Genomic DNA, 24,016 nt, shown 5'->3' on the forward strand with positions numbered 1-24,016 from the left:
AACCTGATTGGGATTCTTCTATCGCATAAAACACCTGATGCTTCTCTAGTTCTCTCCACTTCATCCACTTCATTCTACGCTTAATCCTATGCATAATAGGTATATCTTCGTCAAAACTACTATTCTTTTGTAATACGGATCCTAAGTATTTGAAACTATCAACTTCGTTCACTACCTCACCCACCATATTCACTACATGCCTATTCTGATTTTCTCTTCGGACTAATATAATATACAGCAATACGAGAAAAAATAACCACGAAATACCGTTGAAATGGTGAGATAATATATAACACTCATCACTGTATAAACAGTTAACCTTGCCGCCGCGCTGCCGAAACGCACTGTGGTAGCCTATATAATATATAGTCTGTCATTTTGTCCGAATTTTGTCCGACGCCCGATGCGCTCTTATTTGGTACAAGCCATGATAAAATTATATCATGGTACTGACTATACTTTATTAGAGAACTACATAAAATATACGTGGTTATTTTCTAGTTTGTATAGCCCTTTCCCCCTTTTCCTCTATCCTCTCCCATTAAGGTTTTATTTAATTTTTAATTTTTTTTTTAACTACCTATTTAATATGTTATAATTGTTATATAGGTTAGGTTACTTTACCTAATTGACCCAAAGCACATCAGAAAATCCAGCAGTTTAGTTTGGAAAATTTTTACTGAAAATGAAAAAGTTTATGTTAATTTTATGGACAAGTTGACAATTTGGATTTTCTGCCAATATTAATACTTCAGTACTTGAAGGAATGTCCTATTTACTTAAAATCATGGCTAAAGAACTAAGAAGCACATGACATGGTGTAATATTTTGATCAGAGTATCAGACATAAATAAATGGGACATACACATGGGCGCCCATTGAGAGGGTTAAGTTGGGGCACATGCCCCCCCCTGGACAAAAAATATTTAAAACTTGTAGCTCAATAATATTACCATAATATTATTATTATCTTTATTACATTACATTTGAGAATTTTTTTTATTTTGACCCCCTCCCCTTTTAAAATGTTACTTATGGGCGCCCATGGACATACATACTTATCGGCCAAGAAAATAACTTTAAAATTCCGTAAAATACCACCTCTTTCCCACCTTAAATTTGGAAAATATAGGTACACTAAATAATACCAAACGTATAATTAACCAAACTGGAAGTTTCGATAATAGATTCTCTAGTTGGTAAGCCATGAGCATCCTTCTATTTGGAACCTCATTAAAAAATATATGACTGGAAGTTGCAGCTGATGAAATGAAACTCCAACAGCGGTTATTATTAAGCACTGTCTAACAACAAAAAGAACTTAAGAAGTATAAAAAAATGCAATTTAATTTGAAAAATTGAATCGAAGAGTATAAAGATAAGCAACATGATCTATCAATTTTTTTATTAGTTTTAGGTATCTCATACCATAAGATTAACATTATAGGTAAATTGTATGATAATTTATGTTTTATATTGATACAAATGCAATATGTAATAGTATGCATTTAAGTTTATTATATATTTTTATATTTTAAAATGTACCTTTTCTAAATTATTTGAAATCTATTATTTTAAGTCTATGGTGTTTGGAAACAAAATTAACTTATTAATTAAGTATTTAAAAAACAAAAATATGACGATTGCTTTTTTCCCAATTATCTTAATTTCTTAGATTCTTTTTAATCATATATATTATGAAATATATATAAATGTTAGCAAGATAATGGTTTTTTTCCAGATTTTTTTACAGACTACACTGTCTAAAGTCATTGTAAATCACGATTAAAGATATACCTTCAGATAAATCTTTAATCGTGTTGTAAAGTAATGTAATGTCATCATAATAAAATTCCGAATTCATCATTATTAAATAGGTACTATTGTTGACCGGAATCGGAGCATTATATGTGATTTATATAGGTTGAAAAAAAGCTCTCTAATATAGTTATTTAATACAGGCACTACATCATATTTCTTGTTGCATCTTTCACTCTACATTTATTTTTAGACAATTAAATTAAAAACTAAGTATGTATTTTTAAAAAAAAAGTAAATACCAAATTTAAATAGCAACCCATTATCAATAGTTAACTTCAAATCTAGGACGTAAAATTTAGGGACAAAAAGTCGAAGCACATTTTTGGTGACTGAAAAAGTCCAAAAATAGAAAACATTTTTTATTATTATGTAATTTATATAATAGATCTGGTACCTATGTGTATTATTTAATATAATTCATATTAATTTGTGTACATGTATTATATTATTATATTTTTACTATTTTTTTATTTATATGTAGGTAGGTATTGCTTAAAATTAAAATATTAACATAAATTACGTTGTCTTAGACAATGACCTCCTATATAGTATTTTTCTTCAATTGTATCAACATTATTTATTAGACATTTTAGTAAATAAATTTTGTAATTTTGTTTTTTACTGATTCGTCTGAATTTTGAAACTATACTACTATTTTGTATGTTCCAGTAACATATTACATAAATATCGCTAGGTAGTATAATAATTAATAAAATATAAATAGTCAATTATATCTGTATTATCGGTATAAATGTAAATTTAATGTAATATTTTGTATTTTCGAACTTTTTGTCTGACAATAAAAACTGAGACCAGACTTTCAACTTTTTTTAAAATGGAATTTTTAACCAATTTCATATTTAAATTTATATTAAAATAACTAATATAGACAGTTTCGATCAAATTTCAAATAAATAAGTTTTTAATTTTTTTTTATCTGATTTTAAGAAGTACCTATTTAATGTATATAATAGACAATTGCCAATTAATAGCTACTATAGGATTAATGATTATAGACAAACAGTAATGAAGAATGATGATATTAACAGTAGGTACCTACTACCTACATACTATTTATGATACACAACACTTTTATGTAGAAGGATTATAAAACTACTACAAATGTATACTTACCTAAACTATTTCATTAACATTTAATAGGAATCTTAATTTTGAAATAATAAACAAAATCAAAAAACAAATTTTTTTATACAAATATAAGTTATAAGATACAGAACACAACTTTTTATGAAATTTACGATTTGCTATTTGATATTTAGTCATAGAGACAAAGAAGAGTCTTATCTAAAATACTGAAAAGCAAATATTTACACATCTCTATTAACTGTATCTCTTATACCTACACCTCTTACACGTAACACGTGTATGCTGTATGATCTATGAAATTATCTTTCAAAAGTTTCAATGTTATAAAATATGTAAAAAATAGTAATTTTCTTATCAAAGAAGTACTGCCAGGTACCTGTTTACATTTTATTCATTATCATTTATCATATATGAAAACTGAACAAAAATATCAGAAATAAGAAAACAATTTCAAAACCATGAATTAAGATACCTATATAATTAAGATATATCATAATTAATTAGATATATCTTTAAGGTACCACCTATATCTTAATTCGTGTTCAAAACATTGTATCATTAATTATTATAATGTTATATAAATTACTGTTCTATGATGTAATTTTATAACATGTCTACGATGAATGAAAAAAATAATGTACAACTGTAACTGTAATTATACCTACTGTTTTTTGATAATTAATAACATACAGTTTAATTTTAAACACTTAACTTAATAAAATAACAATTTCTCAAAGGTTGCCCCCTTTATTAAAATGTTTTTAACTTTTTTAATTAACTAGTTAATTTATTTTCTAATCTACTTTTAAACTTAAGTAGTTTAATTGGCAGTTAAAATAACTTAGCTTTTCGCAGTTGATATAAAAATAATCCATCAAGTTAAAATTATTTTTTTATTTTTCGTTTATACGTAAATATTAATATAAAATTAAAATAATTCAATACCATATTAATAATACTATAAACATTTATGTTATTTTTTCTTTATAAATAAATAATTTTGTATAAAGATATATTTTAGTAGATTAGATAGGCATAAAGCCATACAGTATACACAATATCAATATTATTATGTATAATATGTGTAATATATTTGAAGCACGATTTAAGATATAGATATCTTAAATCGAGGTTTTAAGTACATAATGGGTAGGTATGTCAATAAATATTTATTGATAAAATAAAAGATTATAAAAAACTAATATTATAACTAAGATATTGATTTTATGACGTGTAAATGTAAATAATGACATAACTACTAGATGCTAGAATGCTAGAATGCTAGAATGCTAGAATACATAGATACAATATAAACCACTTTATTAATGACTAATACACTTTATACACTATTATATTATATTTATATAGATTATAGGTACTATAAATGAAAACTTTTGTAATTTTATTATTATTACCTATTATTTAAACATTTAAATATAATATTATATACTGTGGGGCCTAAAATACATCTGATTTCAAGGAACACATTTGTTAATTTAACTGCTATACCTTTGGGCTTTGACAAATTTTTATAGCACAAAAACCTATGGAAGTTGACAGTTGTAACACTTGTAACTCATTAACTCCCAAAATCCCTTCCCTCTTATGTAGGTACCACTTACCTATTAACATTATTTATATGATACTGGTAGGTTGGTAGGTACCTACTAAAAATACATAAAATAAATACAAATATAAGTTCAAAATATTTTAAATTGTATTGAAATTCCTAAATTTTTGTTATTACTTATTTCTGCAATCAAAACTAAAAACATGTAATACAACTTGGGATACAAAGTGTGTCAGGGAACATAGTATTTTAGCCATTGTTATATACCTAGGAATCACAAAAATGTATCATATTAATGTAACATATTATACTGCTTGATGTTTCAAATATTAAATTTAAATAATAAATACTCATACAATTTTAGCTATTGAAGGAACTATATAGGTACTTATATAAAACAAAAATAGATTTTAATTATTACAATAACTTTATTAAAAAAAAAGAATTGAACTCTTATCATTAGCCATCACAAATAGAAAAAGTATCAATGTTCTATACATTCAATTTTGTAAAAAAACCATTAATATGTAAGTATAAAATGTGTAATTCACATATCAATATGCTATTTTATGTCAATTTTGACTTATAAAACTGTTTATAAATAATTAAACTATATTATCTATAATGGATGATTATAGTATCTAAACTTTAATTTAAAATTCTTTACTTTTATTTGTAGTTCATATATTTAATATGAATACTGCATTCTATGTGTAAGTTGTTTTAATTGAGTTATAACTTATAAGTATAGCAAAGTTGATTTTAATTTAATAGGTAGTTAGATAATCTGATAGTAGAATAGCATACAGTGGTAGTTGAGAAAATTGGTTCTATGAATCTAATGATTTGATATTTTTTATGGAAGCAGATAAATAGTAATTAATCAACAAGTAGATGTAACTAAACAATAATGTAGTGATAGATTCTATTTTGTATATCAGCTGCTATTTCTGAACCCAAAGATTGAAATGGTGTTTTTGGATCCGAGTATGTAGATAATTTAATATACAGTGAACTGTTTTGTGCGAGAATCATCCAATTTTCTTGATTATAATGTGGAACTGAGTATAATTAGTTACTTTGAATTACTAGTTGAGCATATCCAGGAACTGAAATTGGCTTAGTAAGCCCTACTGATGGATGAGGATTTTCTGGAATTTGTTCGCGGGAAAAATAACTTTGGTTCAACGATTGAAAAGAATAATCAAATTGATGAGGATGGGTTGCTATTGTCAATGGTGTATTACCCAATTTTATATTAACAGAAATTACTTCATTTATGTATCCGCCATTGACGCAGGCCTCAACCTACAACAACAAAAAAACAATTAAATTAAATTACGAGCTTAAAGCAATAATATTATGTGATTTAATTACATTTAGAGTATATGTATCAGTTATAATACCACAATGTTTTAAATTTGGTATCGTCAAATTATTTGGAATTTTAATTTGTTCCACGCGAGTTTTTGAAGTGTGTTTTTCAACACCATCTATACATACATTGACAATTGTAAATAGTTTAGACTTTATTTTACTACTTGGAAACCGTGCTTTAAATTTCAGTACCTATATAATAAAACACAATATTCTTTAAATTAATAAATATTATCTATTTAATATATTATTATGATTTATGAGTAGAGCTCGGATTTATATGTACCTACTAAAAACCAAAATATGTAAATATTTTATATGTAATACAAAATCACTTTGTAAGTGATAAAATAATAAAATTATGGATGGTTATAAAAATTTACAAAAACAAAACATTCTAAAAAAAAACTAAAAATTATTTTATAAATGATTAAAAAAAAGGAAAATAAAAAAACTGAATTGTCAAAAACTCAAAATTGAATGCTCTATGATTTGTCAATAATGCAGATGTATACCAACTGAAAGAACTCTCAATGTCAATTGATGTAATTGCCAATTGGTGCAAATTTTATTTTTGCAATATTCAAAACAGTGAGTTCAGTCTGCTATAATGTCTCATTTTTCCACAGTCTCATTAATTTTATGGAATTTAAACCAAGATTTTTATTTAAAAAACTGAACATTTTTTTCTTAAATAACCACTTCCAATGGTCCTTGTACTTGTTCTATACTTTCTACAGCTTCTTCTATGATTCCTAAACTTTAAATTAAAGTCATTTTAGTATTTTACACATTTCTAGTTGATTTTTTTAACTTCTAAAAATTTAAAATTGACAAATGTATAAATTAAATTATTTTTTTTATTACCTTTGCTGAATAGTTTAATCACTTTTTGAACAGAAACTACTAAAATAGGATCAAACGAACACAACCTCTTTTATTTTATTAAAGTTATTGTAATAGTACTTGATTGCACTTAACTATGTCCCCACTTGTAATTATTGGTTAGGCTTAAAATTATACATTTGACAAAATATACTATATAATATATTGTAAATCAAAATTATGTGAATATATAAGAAAAAAATAGAATTAGTGAGAAATATTTAAAAATATGTAATATCAAGTTTACCTAGTTCATTTTATAAAAAATTATTTGAAATTAATTTATCTCTTGCCTGAATTACATTAGGTATCTAGTTAGGTACAGTAAAAACATAATATGTTTACATATAAACCTGAGCCCTAATTATAAGATAACTATTACTCTTTCCAGTTTTATTTTTATAGAATCTACATCCACATTGCTATTGTTATCCAGTTCAACTGTAACCGGTATAGATTGTTCAGGAACAAAACCAGTATAAGGTACATAGACAATCATTGTCATTGGTCCAGACTTACAACAACAACAACAGTAAAACTTCTCTCTTTCTAGTATTTTAGGTTCCTGAAAATAAAATGTTAACAGTTACACTAAAAAGAAAATATATAGGTACCTAATTGACCTAAATTATTATTTATGACATTGTCTGCTTATTTGATTCAGTGGAGCATTATTGTATTGAAATTGGTTTTGCTAAAGTATTTCATATATTTATATGAACTTATATTAGTTGGTAGGTATATTAATGTATATTAATATTATTATATATAATAAATAGATTATAATATATCTGTATGTATATGACAAAGGTATAACATTTATATATATATATTTTCGAGTATTTAAACATACAATACCTATTATGTATGATTTCGTCATACCCATGAAAAACTACATATATTTTATTTATATAATAAATATACAATTCATTCAATAAAATTAATATCTTATACTTGTATATTATACACTAGGTATATATTTTATGAAAAAAAATATTGATTGACTGATATATAACGCCTAGTTCAACGTTTAACCACTGGATCGATAAACTATAAATTGTTCAAAGAAATAAAAGATTCTTTATTAATATAAGTAAGTTTTAAGAAGGAGATTTTTAGAAATTTAACTTCAAGGATTTTAAAATGAATTTGAAAGTTATATTTTTGTCATCTGTTGACTCTAACTTATCTAATTATTGAATACTGAATAGTAGTTTTTTAAATTTATTGAGCATATTACCCACCGATAAAATTTTAAGTATAGATACTTATTTTAGTTATATTGACTATGATAAAAATTTAAAATAGTATTATTTATATATTGTACATATGGATACAGGTATATAGCCAATTTCCAATGCCCAATATCCATTAAAAATTTATAATTTATCAATCACAGGAATTCAACCGTCATTGACTAGTGAGTGATCGTATGATTCTATATACCCACCCTCATCTTAATATAATACTTTTATTTAAAAAAAACAAAACTAAGTCCTGAATTTAAGTTTTTAACTCTATAAAAATTTAAGTTCCAGAAATTAATTTTTAATTTCTATTAGATATGGAAACTATAAACGTGTTTCAATATTACAACTATTATACAAAATCTTCAAAGATATAAAATTTAACATGTTTTAGCTTATACTTACAGCTAAGGATGGTTCATCATTCAAATTTAAGCCAGAAATAACTTCAAATGCAATTTCTTTACCTTTTTTAATATCCCAAGGTATATTAATTACTACTTTGGCTGTATATTGTATACGTCCATACTCTTCTTCAAATGTTGATGGTAAGTTATCTGGCAAGGAAACACTAAATGGATAAACATGTTCACCCTCTTTTAAATGTAGTTTTCCTAAAGCATATCAAAAATATTAGTTAATTAAAAAATCTTAAATCTAATAATGTTTTACATAATTTCCTATTTGTTTAATATCATATCTATAGTTTATGACATTTGACATTTATGTTTACACCATTTACATTTTATTTTAAATATTTTTTATTTTTAAAAGAATATTTCATAACTATAATTTATATACTATCATAAATAAAAAACAGAAATTGATGCTTTTAAAATACCATATTTGATGCTATTTAACCTTTTATTGCAATATGGGAATAAATTGTTCAAACAATAAATTCATCCAATAATGTACTAAACAATTTTCAGACCTGTGGCAAACTACAAGTTTACTACCTATGCACACTCAACAACATCAATATATATTTTTTTCTACTTATTAGTATAATTATTATTATTAAAAACTTTTTATCATACTTAATCTATTTCCCGATATCCATCTACCTACAAACCCATTTTTAACTTGAGGCAATTGCCTTAAAATAGCATACAATATATATGATATTTATTTAGTTATTTAAATATTTAGTAATGCTGAACTATATTAAAATATTTACTCACGTTCCCCACCAGCTAATAATATTTTGTGATTAAAATATTCTTCTTTTGCAGTATATCTTTCAGTTTTAGTCTTATTATGTGTAAGGCTATGCTTTCTTAATCCATTCCTACTATTTCTTCTGGACATAGCATTATGTTCTCTCCACAACACATTACCTTCTCCTTTAAATTTTAATTTTACTTCTGAAACATAATACAATTTTTTATTTTATACATTTAATATACCAAAGATTTATTTTACCTACTTTTTATTTTAATGAAATTACTAACAATAAGTAGAACTCGGCCAGTAATTATTTCACCAGGGAAAAAAACTGCAGTAGGATTATCAAATATAATATGTATATTGTTTACATCCATATTATTTTAGTTAAACCATGCTATGTTGAATTTTACAATATTGTATTAAAACAGAATGAACTAAAAAAAATATATTTATCATTATTAATTTGGGTATCTACCTATGTACTTATACTGAATGGTTGTTGACAATTAAATAAGGTTACAACTTGCAACGTTTTATTACCTAATTTATAATAATATAACTTTGGATTAGTAATTATTATGCAAGTATGACCAATTCCGAGAAAAAAATATATATGTATATGTATTTGTTATGCACTTCATAATATTAGGCTTTAGATAAGAATTAATTTTTTATTAATTTACAAAGGATGTAACATTCAGTAAGTATAACATTTACGGTTAACTATTATTCCTAAGTAGTACACTAGTACCTAACTAATATATTATACTATATCCATGTTTTCTAACCCATATGAGTCGCCTTACAAAATTGGATCACAAAATAATTTAAATTTTATAATGATGTTTACATTTAATATAATTAGGTACTTATTATTTTATTTTTAAATTATTTTCGTTATATTAAAATGAAATAATAAAAAATATAGGCAACTATAATATAGGTATCAGTCTGCTGTTTAGATTAATTTAGATCTATTTAGATTAATTTACAAATTGGGGTCATTTTTTCCGTGGTTATTTTTTCACGGGGTTATTTTTTTGCAGTACCTCCGACAGTTCGACACTACGGGTAAACAAAAATGAGATGATGAAAGTATCAGATATTTATTATACTATATTATTTTATTTTGAAAATAAATTTTATGAAATACTATTCTTTAGAAAAGGCTTGATCTGTTTTTATAAACTAATACCTTTTCATTTTCTGTGGGGCATTATATAAATTTTAAAACACCACTTTTTTTTTTTTTATAGGTATTGATTAAGTTTTATTTGTTGATCACCCTTTATACCACGAATTTTATACAAGCATTAAGTATTTACCATTGTTTGGCACAACTTACTGTATTAACTTTAACATTATAAACCATACAGTAAGAAAATAATTATCAATAATATCGAAGAATTTAAGAATTTAGGAATTCTTTTTACTGGATAAGAAAAATATAAATTCCATTCGTTCCTCGTCAAATCAATACGTCCGGTAGATGGCGCTTTTATAAAATGTTTTTGTATCTAATTATAATTCGTTATAAATCCGTGATTTTATCACAATAATAATCGAGAACCAGAAGATATTTTATACCATTCAAACATAACTGTATATACCTAATATGACTAAGGAGTAAAATAGACGACAGTATCATATTCGATATTAAATTTACCTGTTGTATTAATGTCCAACTGACGAGTCAAAGTGATGGTTTTTACTATAAGAAAGAGCAAATTTCATTATTGAAGTTAAGATCATACTTCACAGGATCATTTCTGTAGTATGCATCGTCCCCTCCAGGTGCAAATCTGGAGTCGTCATCAGCCACGATGATGAGACTAGTTCATCCACCTGAGCGTGAGATCGCTGGTTACCTATCGCACCGCGATTATGGTAATTCAGCAACGATGATCGCTTACGGTTCGCCGGATGGTGGGTGGACAGTCTGAGTGGTCCACTTTTTCAACTTAATTGCATTATATTAAATCAAATAAAAATTATCTTTAAAATTTTTAATTTAAATTAAATCAATTTAATTATCTAATAATTGTTGCTGTGAATATGAAATAAAAAAAGTATATAACTTATTTTTACGACAAACTTTTTACTTCTTATAAGGTATAAGTTATAACTTATAACTATTTAAATAGGTAATTAACTTTATGAACATTTCTCTTTTCAGGGCTCATCAGCTGCACACCGAGTACTTGCGCTAGAAAACGAAATCGCCTCGAGTTTTAATAATTTAATAAATAACGATTATTCGGTTATTAATATTTGATTCTGAGTGAAGCGAAGAATGTATTGGTTGTATTAGTTTTACAATGATGCTCATTTCTTTTTTTCTGTAAACACTTTTTTCTCCTCCTAAACTTGCTCAAAAGTATCAAGTGTAGCATCTTTTCTGAAAAGTATTATTCTTAAGCTGGTACTTTAGAGAGGTCATTTTTCGATTTTATAAATAGTGAAACTGTTGAAAAAATCTTACTTTTGACATATTATATACACATGCATTATTCACTAAGGATATTCACTTATTTGCCATCGAAAACCACCCCTGAAGTTCGAAATTTAAGCATTATTTTGGTAAGTTATGCTGTACACAGAAACAGAAAAAAACACACATCATTGTAAAATAAATACATTCATCAGTTCGTTCATAATCTAAAAACGAATATTTCAAATGCTTATAAATAGTCTTAGAATAAGCGAAATATTTTGAAAAAATTAAATTATGAAGTATGAAGATAAACAAAAAATGGCAAAATGCCAATCGTTATCGTTACGCATTTTAGTAAAAATTCACAATTTAGACCCTCATAACACTGTTTTTTACAATAACGCTCGAATTTTCTTTTTAGTTACCTATTAGAAAAAAAACTTATAGGCAAACTTTGTTTTGGGTTTTGACATATTTCGTAAACATTTGAAATTTTAACACTTATCAAAAAAACAAAAAAAGTGATTATAGCGGTTTTTGTTTTGTTTTTTTTTTTAACTATAATAAGAACAACTTAATACAAAAAACCTTCTATTAAATTTTTTGACATCCAACATTCTTTTATCGACATTATTAAAAAAAAAAAATATTTGGAAAAATCGAAAATTTCAGTTGTCTGTATATAGCTCAGATAAAAAAAAAAATTAACCGTGTATAGAATAGATAACGATAATATAAATATCTAGAAAACATTTAAAATATTTACAGTAATAGTATAAATAGTTATAGTACTTATAGTAATAAGTAATTTAAAATGTTTTATAATAGTATTTATAATCAATGGTGATACGTTTTTGAGTTACAACAAACCTAGGGCCTGGGGCGGGAGGCCCTATGGATAATCTAACCCTTTAAGTAATAAATTCGTATACACACAAAAAAAAAATTTAATACATTCATCATTCTGTTCAGAATCTAAAATAAATTATATAGATTTATTTGTGAATTATAACTTATTAAATTTTAATTAAATCATTTACTTGGTTATTACTTTATTAGGTATTTAATTTACTAAACGTGATTTTATAACTTATAAAACCTCAAATTCCAATCATTAACTTAAAGTAAAGAATTTTGATACATATTAAATTAATTCATTACCTTTTGTAGTTTATATCTAATTTACATTGTAAATAGTCATGTTTCATGCAGTACAATTACCTATTAGTTAATTCATCAAATAGTTGTATACAATTTATTATGAAATACTTAAAATAGGTATAGGCTACCCTAATATTTAATACTGTCCTTATTGTATTCACTCTTATATTTTGTTAGTGCACCAAAAGTTTATATTTGATTTTAAACTAAAAATCCATATTTTTAATTTTATAAACTATTTATTTGTGTGTATAAATATTACATTAAGAGTTTATTTATTAACATTTGAAATTAAGTGTATGAGAGTATGAAAGTGAAATAACAAGTGGTATAAATGAAAAAATTTTGTTTTTGTCATCCACTGCCATTGTGCCAATGCTATGATTTGTGAAGCCCTGGATGAAGTAGATTTCACCAGATGAAATATGATTCATCCTGTTATCATACAATATGACAGTACAAAATTAACACAATTTCCCCAATAAAATACATTCTACCAAACTTTAAATACCTAATTAAATATAATAACCATACTAAACTATTCAGATATGTATAAAACACAGCAAAAAAATCAATTAGTTCTATAAATCATAAATATAATAATATTAGGTGTGGTATAAAATACAACAAAAACAAATTATTTTAATGCTGGAATATTAAGGACATATTTTGAATAAATATAGTATAAAATACTCAGACATTTGTACTTATCTTTCAAACAAACAAATTTATTGTAAGTGCTGGCTTAACATGCTTGGTTCTAATTATGAGTACTCAATATTATTTGAGAAACATTAAAGTATTTATAATTTCTTTAGTTATGTAAAATTAAATAATATATTTTAAAATGAACAAATATCTTAACAAACTTTATTATGTTATTTCAAATTTATTAATGTGGAAATGTAGATTAGGTATAAGCTTTTATAAATATCTTAAATTTAAACTAAGTTATAATCATGTAAAAGATAATAATTTTAAGCGCTCATAACTCGCTTGAAAATGAAAATATCAATAAAAGCCTATAAGGTGCCCTAGATAATGTTTTAAATTTAATAATAGGTTCAAAAAAATATAGTAAAAATGTAAATGTTTAAATCACTCTAATATTAAACTTAAAACCACAAAATTTGAACCACTGAATTAAGTTAATGATGCAAAATATAAGATAAGTATATACATTTGCATTAAAACAGAGTAATTTGCAGTCTAGAATATATATATATATATTTCATACAACAGTATTTTAGATTGACTGTTGGAATCTATATTTTAACTTTGCTCAAAAATATCTAGTTATTTTTAAGTTAGTATACTTTTCAAGATTAACTTAATTTTATCATACAATGTATTTGATTTAAATTTAAAATTTTAACAATCTATGTATAGAATGTTTACAACACAATAACATTTTTTCAATGTACAAAAAATAGTGAAAAAACTCTTACAATTAATAGTATATAATTTACATCATAACAAATTAATATTGATTTTTAAAGACTATAAAATATATTTAATATAATTAATTAATATAAAAAAGCGGAGCTATGTCAGTGTATTGATTAATACTGCTAATAAATGTCTTTGTTCTGATGTTAAGTGTGGAGTAAAATCAGATTCAATTGTACCTAAACAGGTAGTTTCACCAAGTTGATATGCTTTTACCAAAGAACGAAGTAGACGGAACATAATATCTGATATATAAGGAACTAAAATAATAAAATAGTAAAATGTTAATAAAAGTTAAATGTATAATAACTATATAATGAAAAAATAAATACAAAGATTACCTGGAGAATCAAAATTTCCATTAATCCACATGTATTTTTCCAACACTGAAGCTAAATCACTTGGCATTTTTTGGCGAGTAGGTTTAAGTATAAGTAATAAAAATACTCGTGATATTTCACATCTAAAATTTAAAAAAATTAAATTGGTAAAAATATTTAATAAAAATTTAATAAAATATTTACCTGAATAAAATATCATTATAAATACCAATAGTGTCATTATCTATACAAGAAATAGTATTTGCAATTTCTGTGAATGTTAAAAGAGCACCTTCATAATCTTCTACAAAAAATAACATTTGTTTGAATTAAAACATAATATTCCCAATTTAAAATAGTAAAATATGCTATGAACAAATATTAATACCGGATAGAATTTGAATGGAAGTTATTTGTTCAAGTATAGCCAATTTAAGTGTAGGACATTCATGTGGTACATCAATCAAACTACTTCCAATAAAAGCCGCATCGTCTAATTTACCTAAACCTACAAGAGTTTCAGCTGTTTCAAGACGAATTGAAGTTTTCAAAACATTTTCAAATAAGTTCCCTTGCCAACTATCCTCGGCATGTCTCATTTCACTTAGCCCAGCCTAAAGTATTAAAATTATAAATAAATGAATAATCAATTAGATGCAAACTCATGTGTAAATATCTAACTTGTAAGTTTTCATTATATGGAGATATTAAACCAGATGATTCAGTCTTCTTAAATTCGGAAAAAAATTGACGAGCTGCTTTTTGATGAGCAAGAGCTTGTTCACAGTTGTGATCCATCGACTCTTCACATTTGGCCACAGCTTGCCAACACAATGCAGCATAATCATGTTTGTCATTCTTTTGACAGAAATTTGCTAGTTTGGCTTAAGTATAAAACAGAAGAAAATATCAAAAATGTACCTAAATAAATAAGTGTAAGTAATCTTACCAAATTGGTCACTAGGCTCTGATGTGTTTAGCTTTCTAAACAATTTTCTAAAAAAATAAAGATGTGATTATTAAAGAACTCAAATGACAAAATATATTATAAATTAAAACCGTTTATGTATTACTTTTTTGTTTTATTTAGTATTATCTTATAATGGTAAATAATTTCTTCGGAATTACTGAAACTAGCCATTTTAAAATACTATAATTATAAATATATATAATTACTTCATCTATGATAATTATTAACTATATAATATTTGTTATACAAATATACAATTATTACAATTTTTAAATAAAACAACCTATTGGCTATTCTTACCAAGTACCTATTATTTTACTTCATTAATTTGTTATGTAAATAAAGTACTACAAGTAAACTTGATAAATGATAATACGTTATCATTTTTTTTTTATCGAGGCCATATATTTTTATTATATACGGTTATGATTAGCATGGTTAACATGGTCCCTACTCACTGATTCACAAAAAAACACTCAATCAAATCAATAATATTACAGACGTTGACGGTTGACCGTCTTTACTCTTTACGACTTTACTCATTTGTCATTTTGTAAACCACGGTCCACAAATGTTTAATTTACATTATTTCATATTTGTACATTTCTTAAGTAGGTACTGAATAAAATAAATGCCATAATCTGCTAGCAAAAAGGTGTCCAACAATGTTGACCTCATTCACTTTATGTTTCAAATGAATATGAATGATGAAATCAGAAATTATTTATTTCATGTTGATAGTTTAAATAGCAGCCACGAATATTAAACCTATTATCTATAGCCGTGATAGGAACAAACAAGATAGTGTTTTGTGTTTACTTCTGTAGTTCTGTTTTCTAACGACTTTCTAACCAGCTATGTAGTTCCAATTCCAAAGTACCTAATTGGGACGTATTATATTATTATAATGATTACCTAGTGAACTATAGTTGAATTATCTATGAACAATTAACTGAAACAAAGATAATATATCATTAATAGGTATTCTTGTTATTCATAATTCTTATAATCAGACTGATTACTATTTACTGCATTACAGACTACAGTAAGTACCTACTAAATAGGTCATTTTCTTTCAAAGTTAAAAACATATTTATTCTTTGTTAAATATAATTTCACATATTAAATTAATATATAAAATTAACGGTTTTAAAACCGATTACAGGAATCTAAATTCATTAATATGGCTGGAAAAGGAAAAATTGGAATCATTGGAAGGTAAAAGCAAAGCAGAGTATAGTATATTATTTAAATTAATAAATATTGTTAAATAAATAACTAGGTTATTAACTAATTATATTTTAACTATAGGTACCTTATTTATTTTATTCAACATCAATAATTTTTAATCATGAATATAGTATGTTATATGGTTTAGGAAAAATTAAGTTTTGGATAATAACATGAAGCATAACTTAAAAATTATTAATTTCATTAAATTTTATTCCATTCCATTTTCAAAATTAATTCTAAAAAAATAACTAAGTTTCATGAAATAAATTAAAAAAATTGTTTAATTAGATTTATACAGTTTTTATTAAAATTTAATAGTTCTTAATTGACTAGTAAATATTAATATGAGTCTAATAATATATTATATTAAGTATTTAAGTGTCTACTAAAAAACTTAAAATTTGTTGAATATATATTCATTTTTATTTTAACATTTTTTTATAAAATGGGATGTATTAATGTATTATACCTAAGAATATTATGAAAAAAATAATGATTACAAGTATTATAGGAGGACATACTACATGATATGTATTAAAGTCTATTAGGTGTATTCTAAACTTAATTATAAAAATTAATTTTTAATTTTCAGTGGTCTAATAGGTCAGAGTTGGGCTATGTTATTTGCAAGCGCTCGTTACAATGTAATAATCTATGACATTAACTCAGAGTTAGTGAATACTGCCTATGAAAAAATTAAATCAGAATTAAAAACAATGGAAAAGAATGGAATTCTAAGAGGCAATCTTACTGCTGATCAACAAATTGAACTTATTAAAGGTACCAGACAAATTTAATTGAATTAACATGTTATGCTATATTGTTATTTTAATTTGTACCAATATTCAAGTATACAAATATTTTATACACACAAAAAAAATTAATATAGTCATAGTGATATGTAAATGTCTTTTATGTTTGAAAATTTCCTATTAAAATAAAAATAAAGTAAGCATTTTAAATAATGTTAATTAGGTTATTTATAAATTAACATTTAAATATAATTAATTCAAAGTTCAAACCCTTTCTCATCGAATCATATTAAAATTTGTTATTTTCTTTTTTATTATACAGGTGTAACTAAATTGGAAGAAGTTGTAGAAGATACAATTCTTATTCAAGAATGTATACCAGAAATATTATCTTTAAAACAACAATTGTATGACCAAATTGATAAAATTATTGGTTCTCAAACTATTATTTCCAGTTCTACTTCTACATTCTTGCCATCGGTTCTTTCTGAAAAAATGGAACATCGCAATCAATTAATTGTTTCACACCCAGTATGAAAAATCCGTATTACTTATTTTAAATAAGTTTAATATAATACTGTGTATTTTAAAAGGTTAACCCACCATATTTTGTGCCATTAGTAGAAATTGTACCATCTGAATGGACAGAAGAGTGGGTAATTAAGAAAACAAGGACAATTATGGAAGATATCAAACAATCCCCTGTAACTCTTGCTAAAGAAGTACCAGGATTTGCATTGAACCGCATTCAGTTAAGAACATAAATTGATAATTTACATAAAACAATTATTAAAATAATAACTATAATTAAATAGGTATGCTATATTGAATGAATGTTGGCATCTTGTAAATGATGGAGTACTTAACGTGAAAGATGTTGATACAGTTATGTCGGAAGGTCTAGGTATGCGTTATGCATTTCTTGGTCCATTAGAAACTGCTCATTTAAATGCTGAAGGTATGCCATATTTAATTTTGCCATTAAGTTCTCTATATTGTATAATGATGATAGACCTATAGATTATAGTTTATAATATATTAATTACTTGATGTAGGTACTCACTACTTATTTATTTGATACTAATATGTTGTATTATTTCTATTGTGGACTTTTATAATATATTGACTTCAGTGTTGTTGTTTATATAGTTTATAACATTAATTATACATAACAAAAACTGTAAATATTAATTTACTTTTTATCTACAATTCAGTTTTTATAATATTTGTTAAATATTGGTTTTAGGATTTGTGAACTATACAGAGCGTTATTCAAACTCAATGTATGGTGTATGTCAACAATTCAAGCCATCGCCCAAGTTTGAAGGACCATTGGTAAAAGTGATTGGAGATCAATTAAATTCCAATACTCCTTTGGAAGATCTCCCAAAACGTAGATTATGGAGAGATCAATCTTTGATAAAATTATCTCAACTTAAAAAATATAATAATTATTAAATGTAGAATTTTATTGGTTAGATGGTTTAATAATAATTTAATATGGTATATCACAATCTACAGTAGCATAATATTATGTAGTTTAACCAAAAACCATTATCCATTAAAAATTATAAACTTAATAGAAATAAATATTTTTATATTATATAAATTAATTATTCAGTATATATTTCTATATTAAGAATACATTTATATTCATTTATTCACGTATCTCTGTTCAGTGTTTTGAGGAAGTTTATTATGATAAAACTTATTTAAAAGAAATTGCACTTATGACACGACACTTAAGTTTTAAATACTAAAATACTTGTGCCAAGTTTTTCAGAAATATGTTAAATGTTTCACTTTTATTCAACTCCTCTCTATCACTTTTAAATGAGATACCTGTTTACTTATTATAATTATGAATATAATTTATTATATTATTATATTAAATTGTATTCTTGTGCCCTGTTCATAAATCAACTGTATATACCTAGAACTGTTAAGTGTGTTTCAAGAACTATAGCTAGTATACGTCCAAACTATATTAAAATGCCAAATAGTAAATACTAGACAAGATATTATTGCTGAATTAATAATGTTTTATATCATGAAGTAATTTCCCAGGGTATTCAGTGCAGTAGATGGAACTCATTTTAGAATCCAATGTCCTAATAAGGATATTGGAGAGCGATACAAAAATCGTAATGGGTTTTTTCTTTTGATGTCCAAGCTGTAAGTGATGAAAAATTAGAATTTTTGGACATAGTTGCAAGTACATAATACTTTAATGTAGGTAGGTATAAAAATTGTATTACAAAAGCTATTTAAAAAATTGATGGTGGCCAGATAGTGTTCACAATAGCACAGTATTTGATAATTCTTTACTTTGAGCTCGTTTTGAAAATAATGAATTTGGTAAGAAGTAAGAACCAGTGTTGCTGAAAAAAAATATCAAGTTCGTTTTTAAAATTGTCTATAATAATTGTCTAGTATATTATTATAAGCGGGGCTCGGATTTTTCAGTAGATACCAAAAATAACTGAAATATACGCTATAAATTATAATATGACCTTTAAAATCTTAAAATAAGCCTGCCGTAAAAAGACGATAAAAACCAAAAATTTTAATTTATTCTGCTCACAAATTAGAAAAACTCAATAATCTAAAGCGTTTTTGCTATCAGTAACCACTAACTCTAAAAGAGGAGTTTCATGATTATAGATTATTTTATCTGTAATCAAGAGTAGAAGCACAGATAATAAGTAAAATAAGCAATATTATCTTCTTATCAAAATGACACAATCAACGGTCCGTCATAATTTTTCGTATGACTATATGAATGTCGAGTGTACGGCGCATCTCTTAAACTTAGTGCAATATTCGTTTTTGCAATCTTACATCCGCATCCGGTCGTATGATCGAATGAAGAGCCGAATACGTCTGAAAATCGTTGCTCGCCGTGCCCAACTGAGAAAATATGGCTTTGTCGCCGTCATGGGAAGGTACAATGTAATAATAATATGTATTTCCTGGGTTTTGTTTATGACGTTTGGATTATAGGCTCTTTTCTTCGGTATTCGAAAAATGTAGAACATTGAGTGACTGAATAATCGAAATTGAATTGATTGAGTGCCCATACTACGCACTTAAGTTGTTATCCTAAGCGTTAAACAGGGGAAAATGTTGTTTTTAAATAGCTACCATAATCCAAGCATAACAAATTTAATTAAAAAAAAAAACACTTCTTAATTCAATTATTTTTACTTTCTAGATAGTCAGAATAATAAATGTAAAATGGATTTAAATACAATAAAAAATAATGTGGTATTCAATTGAAATTTGTTATTATTTGCAGATTTGAGGAAACAGGCCAGAAGGCTGGAAACAGAAATCGACTCAATGTTAGTGTCATTAAGTAAAATAAGTACTAATAATCCTATGATGTATAGCGATGATGAATCACAGTTGTTATTGTCCGATGATCGATTTGAAACAGCCACATCTGAAATTGAAGAACTGTTGTCTAAGGTAAAATTTCCTCTATACAGATGTACACAATTATTTGTCTTTGGATTTTTAGCTTAATACGGTCAATGAAAAAATGAGTGAATGGAGCTCTAATGGGGAACAATCTACAGTTTCACAAAATGTACATACTGTACAGCGCCACAGAGATATTTTACAAGATTATACTAAAGAGTTTCAAAAAATACAATCCAATGTTAGAGCTCGAAGGGAAAGGGAAGATTTGTTGCATAGTGTTCGGCAGGACATTGAGTAAATGAATATTTCGTACATACAATAAGCATGAACAAATCTTTTATTGGGTAATTTTTTTTTTCAGTGGCTACAAGAATTCTGGAACAAAAAACAGGCGTATGGATTTGTATGTCAAAGAACACGAACATGTACGCAATTCAGATCGTTTAGTATCTGATCAGATCGCAATTGCAATGGAAACCAGAGAACACTTAGTATCACAACGTCATCATTTTAAACGTTTACAATCTAGACTTCACGATTTGTCAAGTAGATTTCCTGCTCTTAACACCCTTGTACAAAAAATTAATATGCGTAAAAAACGTGATTCTTTAATAGTTGGAGGAGTTATTGTTATATGTACTTTTATAATACTCTTGTATACGTTTCATTAGGAACATTTTCAAATTGGTGGTTAATATATATATATATATATACATGGGTATTATTACGAATTTTGTTTTTAAATAATTACAAAAATAAATTTATTTTACTTACATTATATATTTTGTTTAATTATATTTAATTGTAACATTATTCATAGTTAAAATAAAAAGTTGACATTTAAATCCATTAGTCTAAAAATCATAGGGCAGAGCTTTGATCTCGCTCTGGCATTCATCATATAAATCTGTATAATTTTCATGTTTTCTAACAAGTACCATGACTGCAGATCTTTTAACACCCATTGATGAACCCAAGTCTTCACGTGAAGGCACATAACAGTAAGGTAGATTTTTTGTCTCGCATACACCAGGCATGTGACTCATGATATCAATTGGTGAAACATCACCAGCAAAAATTACTAAACCCGTTTCGCCTCTTCGGACTCTCCGCTGCACTTCTTTTAGACCAACTCTTAAATAAGTTTTTTCCTTATGTGCTATAATAAAATAAACGACAATTATCAACTACAAATTCATGCATTATTCAGTAATTCAAATAAAAAAAAAATTAATTTATAGTTCATTTTAGTTATTAGATATAATTGTATTCTCACTAGTGTACCAACTAAAACATTATTTATTACACTGTTTCAATAATCAAATACATATTGAACCGTTTCACAAATCTGACTAAAAGTAATCCCCCCCCCCAAAAAAAAAAAAATTGAATACTATCTACTATAACTAAATCATTTGGATGGGCAAATCTGAATAAAATAAACTTAGGTTCATTACAAGAAAAATGATGGAAAACACACTCATTTGTTAAATGTTCATATTTTTTTTATATTAATAACTTAAAGAAGACTAATAAATTTTAAAATTAAATACAGTAAATTGACGTATTAAAAAATTCATTTTTTATTAAAAAAATTAAAAGTTAGTTATGTATGCTAAAATATTAAAATATTTTAATACTCATCATTTGCTTTAATATTATAACGTGAAAAACACAAATAATATTTCTTAACTTTTGAACTATTGAAATACTTTTAGTATTTTTTACTTTAATATAATATTTAAACTAATGATATATAAAATTGATTGAGCTGAAGTGCTGAACATCATATTTTCCATATTTGTACAACAGAGACAATTCATACATGTATTATATGCTCTTAAGAAGGCACATGTTATAAACATTATGAAAAATATATATTTCGTTAACAATTCTATGTAAAATTTAGAAATAAAGTAATTGTTTTGGTTTGTTTGATAAATTATAATTTTTGAGAAGAAATTAGTAAGGATAAACAAAGTTACAAAAATATATAAACTGAAGATTAATGATGGATTGTAAGTAGGTAGTTTATAAATTATAAACATTTCAATGTTATTTAGTTAGATTATTAATAAAATCTAGGTTTTATTATTATAAATGATACAAACCTTTTTTAACAAGTTTATAAATCTTTTTTGTAAGAGCCTTGGTTGCCAAAGGTTTGGCTATTTCATTAAGGTATTTGATTCTCGTGGAATACGAAACTTTTTTGTTGTTCGGATCAATTATGCTCGTATCTTCTGTCATAGTTAAAATTGTAAGTTGACCGTTTGCTTCTGAAAAAATTATAAGTTTGAAGTTCACTCTCTAATGTTTATACTTTAAATACACTATTATTTAGTATTTACTGTTTACCTTACACAAAAATGCTAAGCGTCTATGAATATTGAATACTTTAAGTCTGTACTCTGTAACTGTTTTAGGTTATTTCATATTTGTTTTGATCGGTCGGCAAGTCTTGTCTTGTCGCACGTGGGTAAATTGAATAACTGATAAGATCAAACATTGTCCACACAAATGTTCATGGCACAGAAAATAGAAATGGTAACATTTGATACCAAAGCCTAAGTTGAAAGTTTATACTGCACAGAAATAGATACTTAGAATAATTAATATTCTATACATACACGGATAAATAGAATAAATATTCTATAAACGGTTGTGATCACGAACTAATATAATATACTAATATATTATATCTTACTATATCTTAGTTCGTGATGGTTATGATTAAGGAAAAAACTTAACTACAATTACACAACTGACCTTACAGTAATATTACTCTATGCTGTATTCCGTGCTCCAAGATTTGTTATACATTTTAGTATTTTACCTATGGACTAAGGTACTATCCACGATTAAAGATATACTTAATATATTTATTAATATTAATATATTTATTTAGTATATCTTTAATCGTGGTCCTATCACACCATACTATACTACCACGACTGTATCTATTCTGTATACTTAGATCTAAGTATACAATAGTATACAGTAGATACTAGAGAGCCTAGATAATAAATAAATATATAAATCTAGGCTCTCTAGTACAAAGTACATATACTATGATCTAAGTCTGTATAAGTTT

At 25.4% G+C, this 24,016-nt stretch overlaps 5 protein-coding genes and 1 non-coding gene across 8 annotated transcripts; 3 read left to right on the top strand and 3 right to left on the bottom strand.

Moving 5' to 3' along the window:
- Positions 1–4,944: 4,944 nt before the first annotated feature.
- LOC114127227 (arrestin domain-containing protein 3-like) lies at positions 4,945–9,690 on the bottom strand. Its single transcript, XM_027991419.2, has 6 exons — positions 9,437–9,690; positions 9,192–9,374; positions 8,413–8,621; positions 7,143–7,325; positions 5,876–6,067; positions 4,945–5,806 (listed from the first exon to the last, which is right to left on the bottom strand). The coding sequence occupies exons 1-6, from the start codon at positions 9,549–9,551 to the stop codon at positions 5,570–5,572; spliced, it is 1,119 nt and encodes a 372-aa protein (XP_027847220.1). The 5' UTR covers positions 9,552–9,690; the 3' UTR covers positions 4,945–5,569.
- A 1,231-nt stretch (positions 9,691–10,921) lies between these two features.
- On the top strand, positions 10,922–11,125 carry LOC114127612 (small nucleolar RNA U3). The gene has a single exon (XR_003592695.1). It is a non-coding gene; the product is annotated as a small nucleolar RNA U3 (small nucleolar RNA).
- A 2,893-nt stretch (positions 11,126–14,018) lies between these two features.
- On the bottom strand, positions 14,019–15,831 carry LOC114127348 (40-kDa huntingtin-associated protein-like). Its single transcript, XM_050202101.1, has 7 exons — positions 15,615–15,831; positions 15,491–15,537; positions 15,223–15,425; positions 14,930–15,155; positions 14,746–14,845; positions 14,563–14,684; positions 14,019–14,481 (listed from the first exon to the last, which is right to left on the bottom strand). The coding sequence occupies exons 1-7, from the start codon at positions 15,680–15,682 to the stop codon at positions 14,318–14,320; spliced, it is 930 nt and encodes a 309-aa protein (XP_050058058.1). The 5' UTR covers positions 15,683–15,831; the 3' UTR covers positions 14,019–14,317.
- Positions 15,832–16,017: 186 nt separating this feature from the next.
- On the top strand, positions 16,018–19,109 carry LOC114126889 (lambda-crystallin homolog). The gene is made up of 7 exons (XM_027990935.2): positions 16,018–16,556; positions 16,677–16,729; positions 17,337–17,524; positions 17,819–18,027; positions 18,090–18,247; positions 18,312–18,454; positions 18,743–19,109. The coding sequence occupies exons 2-7, from the start codon at positions 16,695–16,697 to the stop codon at positions 18,952–18,954; spliced, it is 945 nt and encodes a 314-aa protein (XP_027846736.1). The 5' UTR covers positions 16,018–16,556; positions 16,677–16,694; the 3' UTR covers positions 18,955–19,109.
- Positions 19,110–20,235: 1,126 nt separating this feature from the next.
- Positions 20,236–21,700, top strand: LOC114126905 (Golgi SNAP receptor complex member 1). The gene is made up of 4 exons (XM_027990952.2): positions 20,236–20,441; positions 20,795–20,967; positions 21,020–21,216; positions 21,284–21,700. The coding sequence occupies exons 1-4, from the start codon at positions 20,417–20,419 to the stop codon at positions 21,591–21,593; spliced, it is 705 nt and encodes a 234-aa protein (XP_027846753.2). The 5' UTR covers positions 20,236–20,416; the 3' UTR covers positions 21,594–21,700.
- Positions 21,683–23,497, bottom strand: LOC114127328 (H/ACA ribonucleoprotein complex subunit 2-like protein). 3 transcript variants are annotated; one of them, XM_050202102.1, is made up of 3 exons: positions 23,286–23,497; positions 23,034–23,198; positions 21,683–22,081 (listed from the first exon to the last, which is right to left on the bottom strand). In XM_050202102.1, exons 2-3 carry the CDS (start codon positions 23,170–23,172, stop codon positions 21,777–21,779), a joined length of 444 nt encoding a protein of 147 aa, XP_050058059.1. In that variant the 5' UTR covers positions 23,173–23,198; positions 23,286–23,497; the 3' UTR covers positions 21,683–21,776. The 3 variants fall into 3 exon arrangements, with proteins under 3 accessions (XP_050058059.1, XP_027847350.1, XP_027847335.1); XM_027991549.2 differs by having other exon boundaries at positions 23,034–23,201; XM_027991534.2 differs by having other exon boundaries at positions 23,034–23,201; positions 23,281–23,489.
- Between the last annotated feature and the right edge of the window lie 519 nt (positions 23,498–24,016).

This window comes from Aphis gossypii, chromosome 2 (assembly GCF_020184175.1).
Source record: "Aphis gossypii isolate Hap1 chromosome 2, ASM2018417v2, whole genome shotgun sequence".
In the NCBI taxonomy this organism is placed as follows: domain Eukaryota; kingdom Metazoa; phylum Arthropoda; class Insecta; order Hemiptera; family Aphididae; genus Aphis; species Aphis gossypii.

Bases quoted from the DNA above. Each gene is read 5' to 3' on its own strand.
- LOC114127348 (XM_050202101.1), bottom strand. From the start codon at position 15,682: ATGGCTAGTTTCAGTAATTCCGAAGAAATTATTTACCATTATAAGATA. The intron at 15,426-15,490 runs GTAAGATTACTT...TTTATACTTAAG, and splicing joins AGAGCCTAGTGACCAATTTG to CCAAACTAGCAAATTTCTGT. The intron at 14,846-14,929 runs GTATTAATATTT...TATTTTTTGTAG, and splicing joins TTCCATTCAAATTCTATCCG to AAGATTATGAAGGTGCTCTT.
- LOC114126889 (XM_027990935.2), top strand. From the start codon at position 16,695: ATGGCTGGAAAAGGAAAAATTGGAATCATTGGAAG. The intron at 16,730-17,336 runs GTAAAAGCAAAG...TTTAATTTTCAG, and splicing joins AAAATTGGAATCATTGGAAG to TGGTCTAATAGGTCAGAGTT. The intron at 18,248-18,311 runs GTTAAGAACATA...ATAATTAAATAG, and splicing joins TTTGCATTGAACCGCATTCA to GTATGCTATATTGAATGAAT.
- LOC114127328 (XM_050202102.1), bottom strand. From the start codon at position 23,172: ATGACAGAAGATACGAGCATAATTGATCCGAACAACAAAAAAGTTTCG. The intron at 22,082-23,033 runs GTTTGTATCATT...ATTTTATTATAG, and splicing joins TTATAAACTTGTTAAAAAAG to CACATAAGGAAAAAACTTAT.
- LOC114126905 (XM_027990952.2), top strand. From the start codon at position 20,417: ATGGCTTTGTCGCCGTCATGGGAAG. The intron at 20,442-20,794 runs GTACAATGTAAT...TATTATTTGCAG, and splicing joins TTTGTCGCCGTCATGGGAAG to ATTTGAGGAAACAGGCCAGA. The intron at 20,968-21,019 runs GTAAAATTTCCT...TTGGATTTTTAG, and splicing joins TTGAAGAACTGTTGTCTAAG to CTTAATACGGTCAATGAAAA.
- LOC114127227 (XM_027991419.2), bottom strand. From the start codon at position 9,551: ATGGATGTAAACAATATACATATTATATTTGATAATCCTACTGCAGTT. The intron at 8,622-9,191 runs GTGAGTAAATAT...GATATGCTTTAG, and splicing joins ATTATTAGCTGGTGGGGAAC to GAAAACTACATTTAAAAGAG. The intron at 7,326-8,412 runs GTAAGTATAAGC...TTTTATTTTCAG, and splicing joins ATGATGAACCATCCTTAGCT to GAACCTAAAATACTAGAAAG.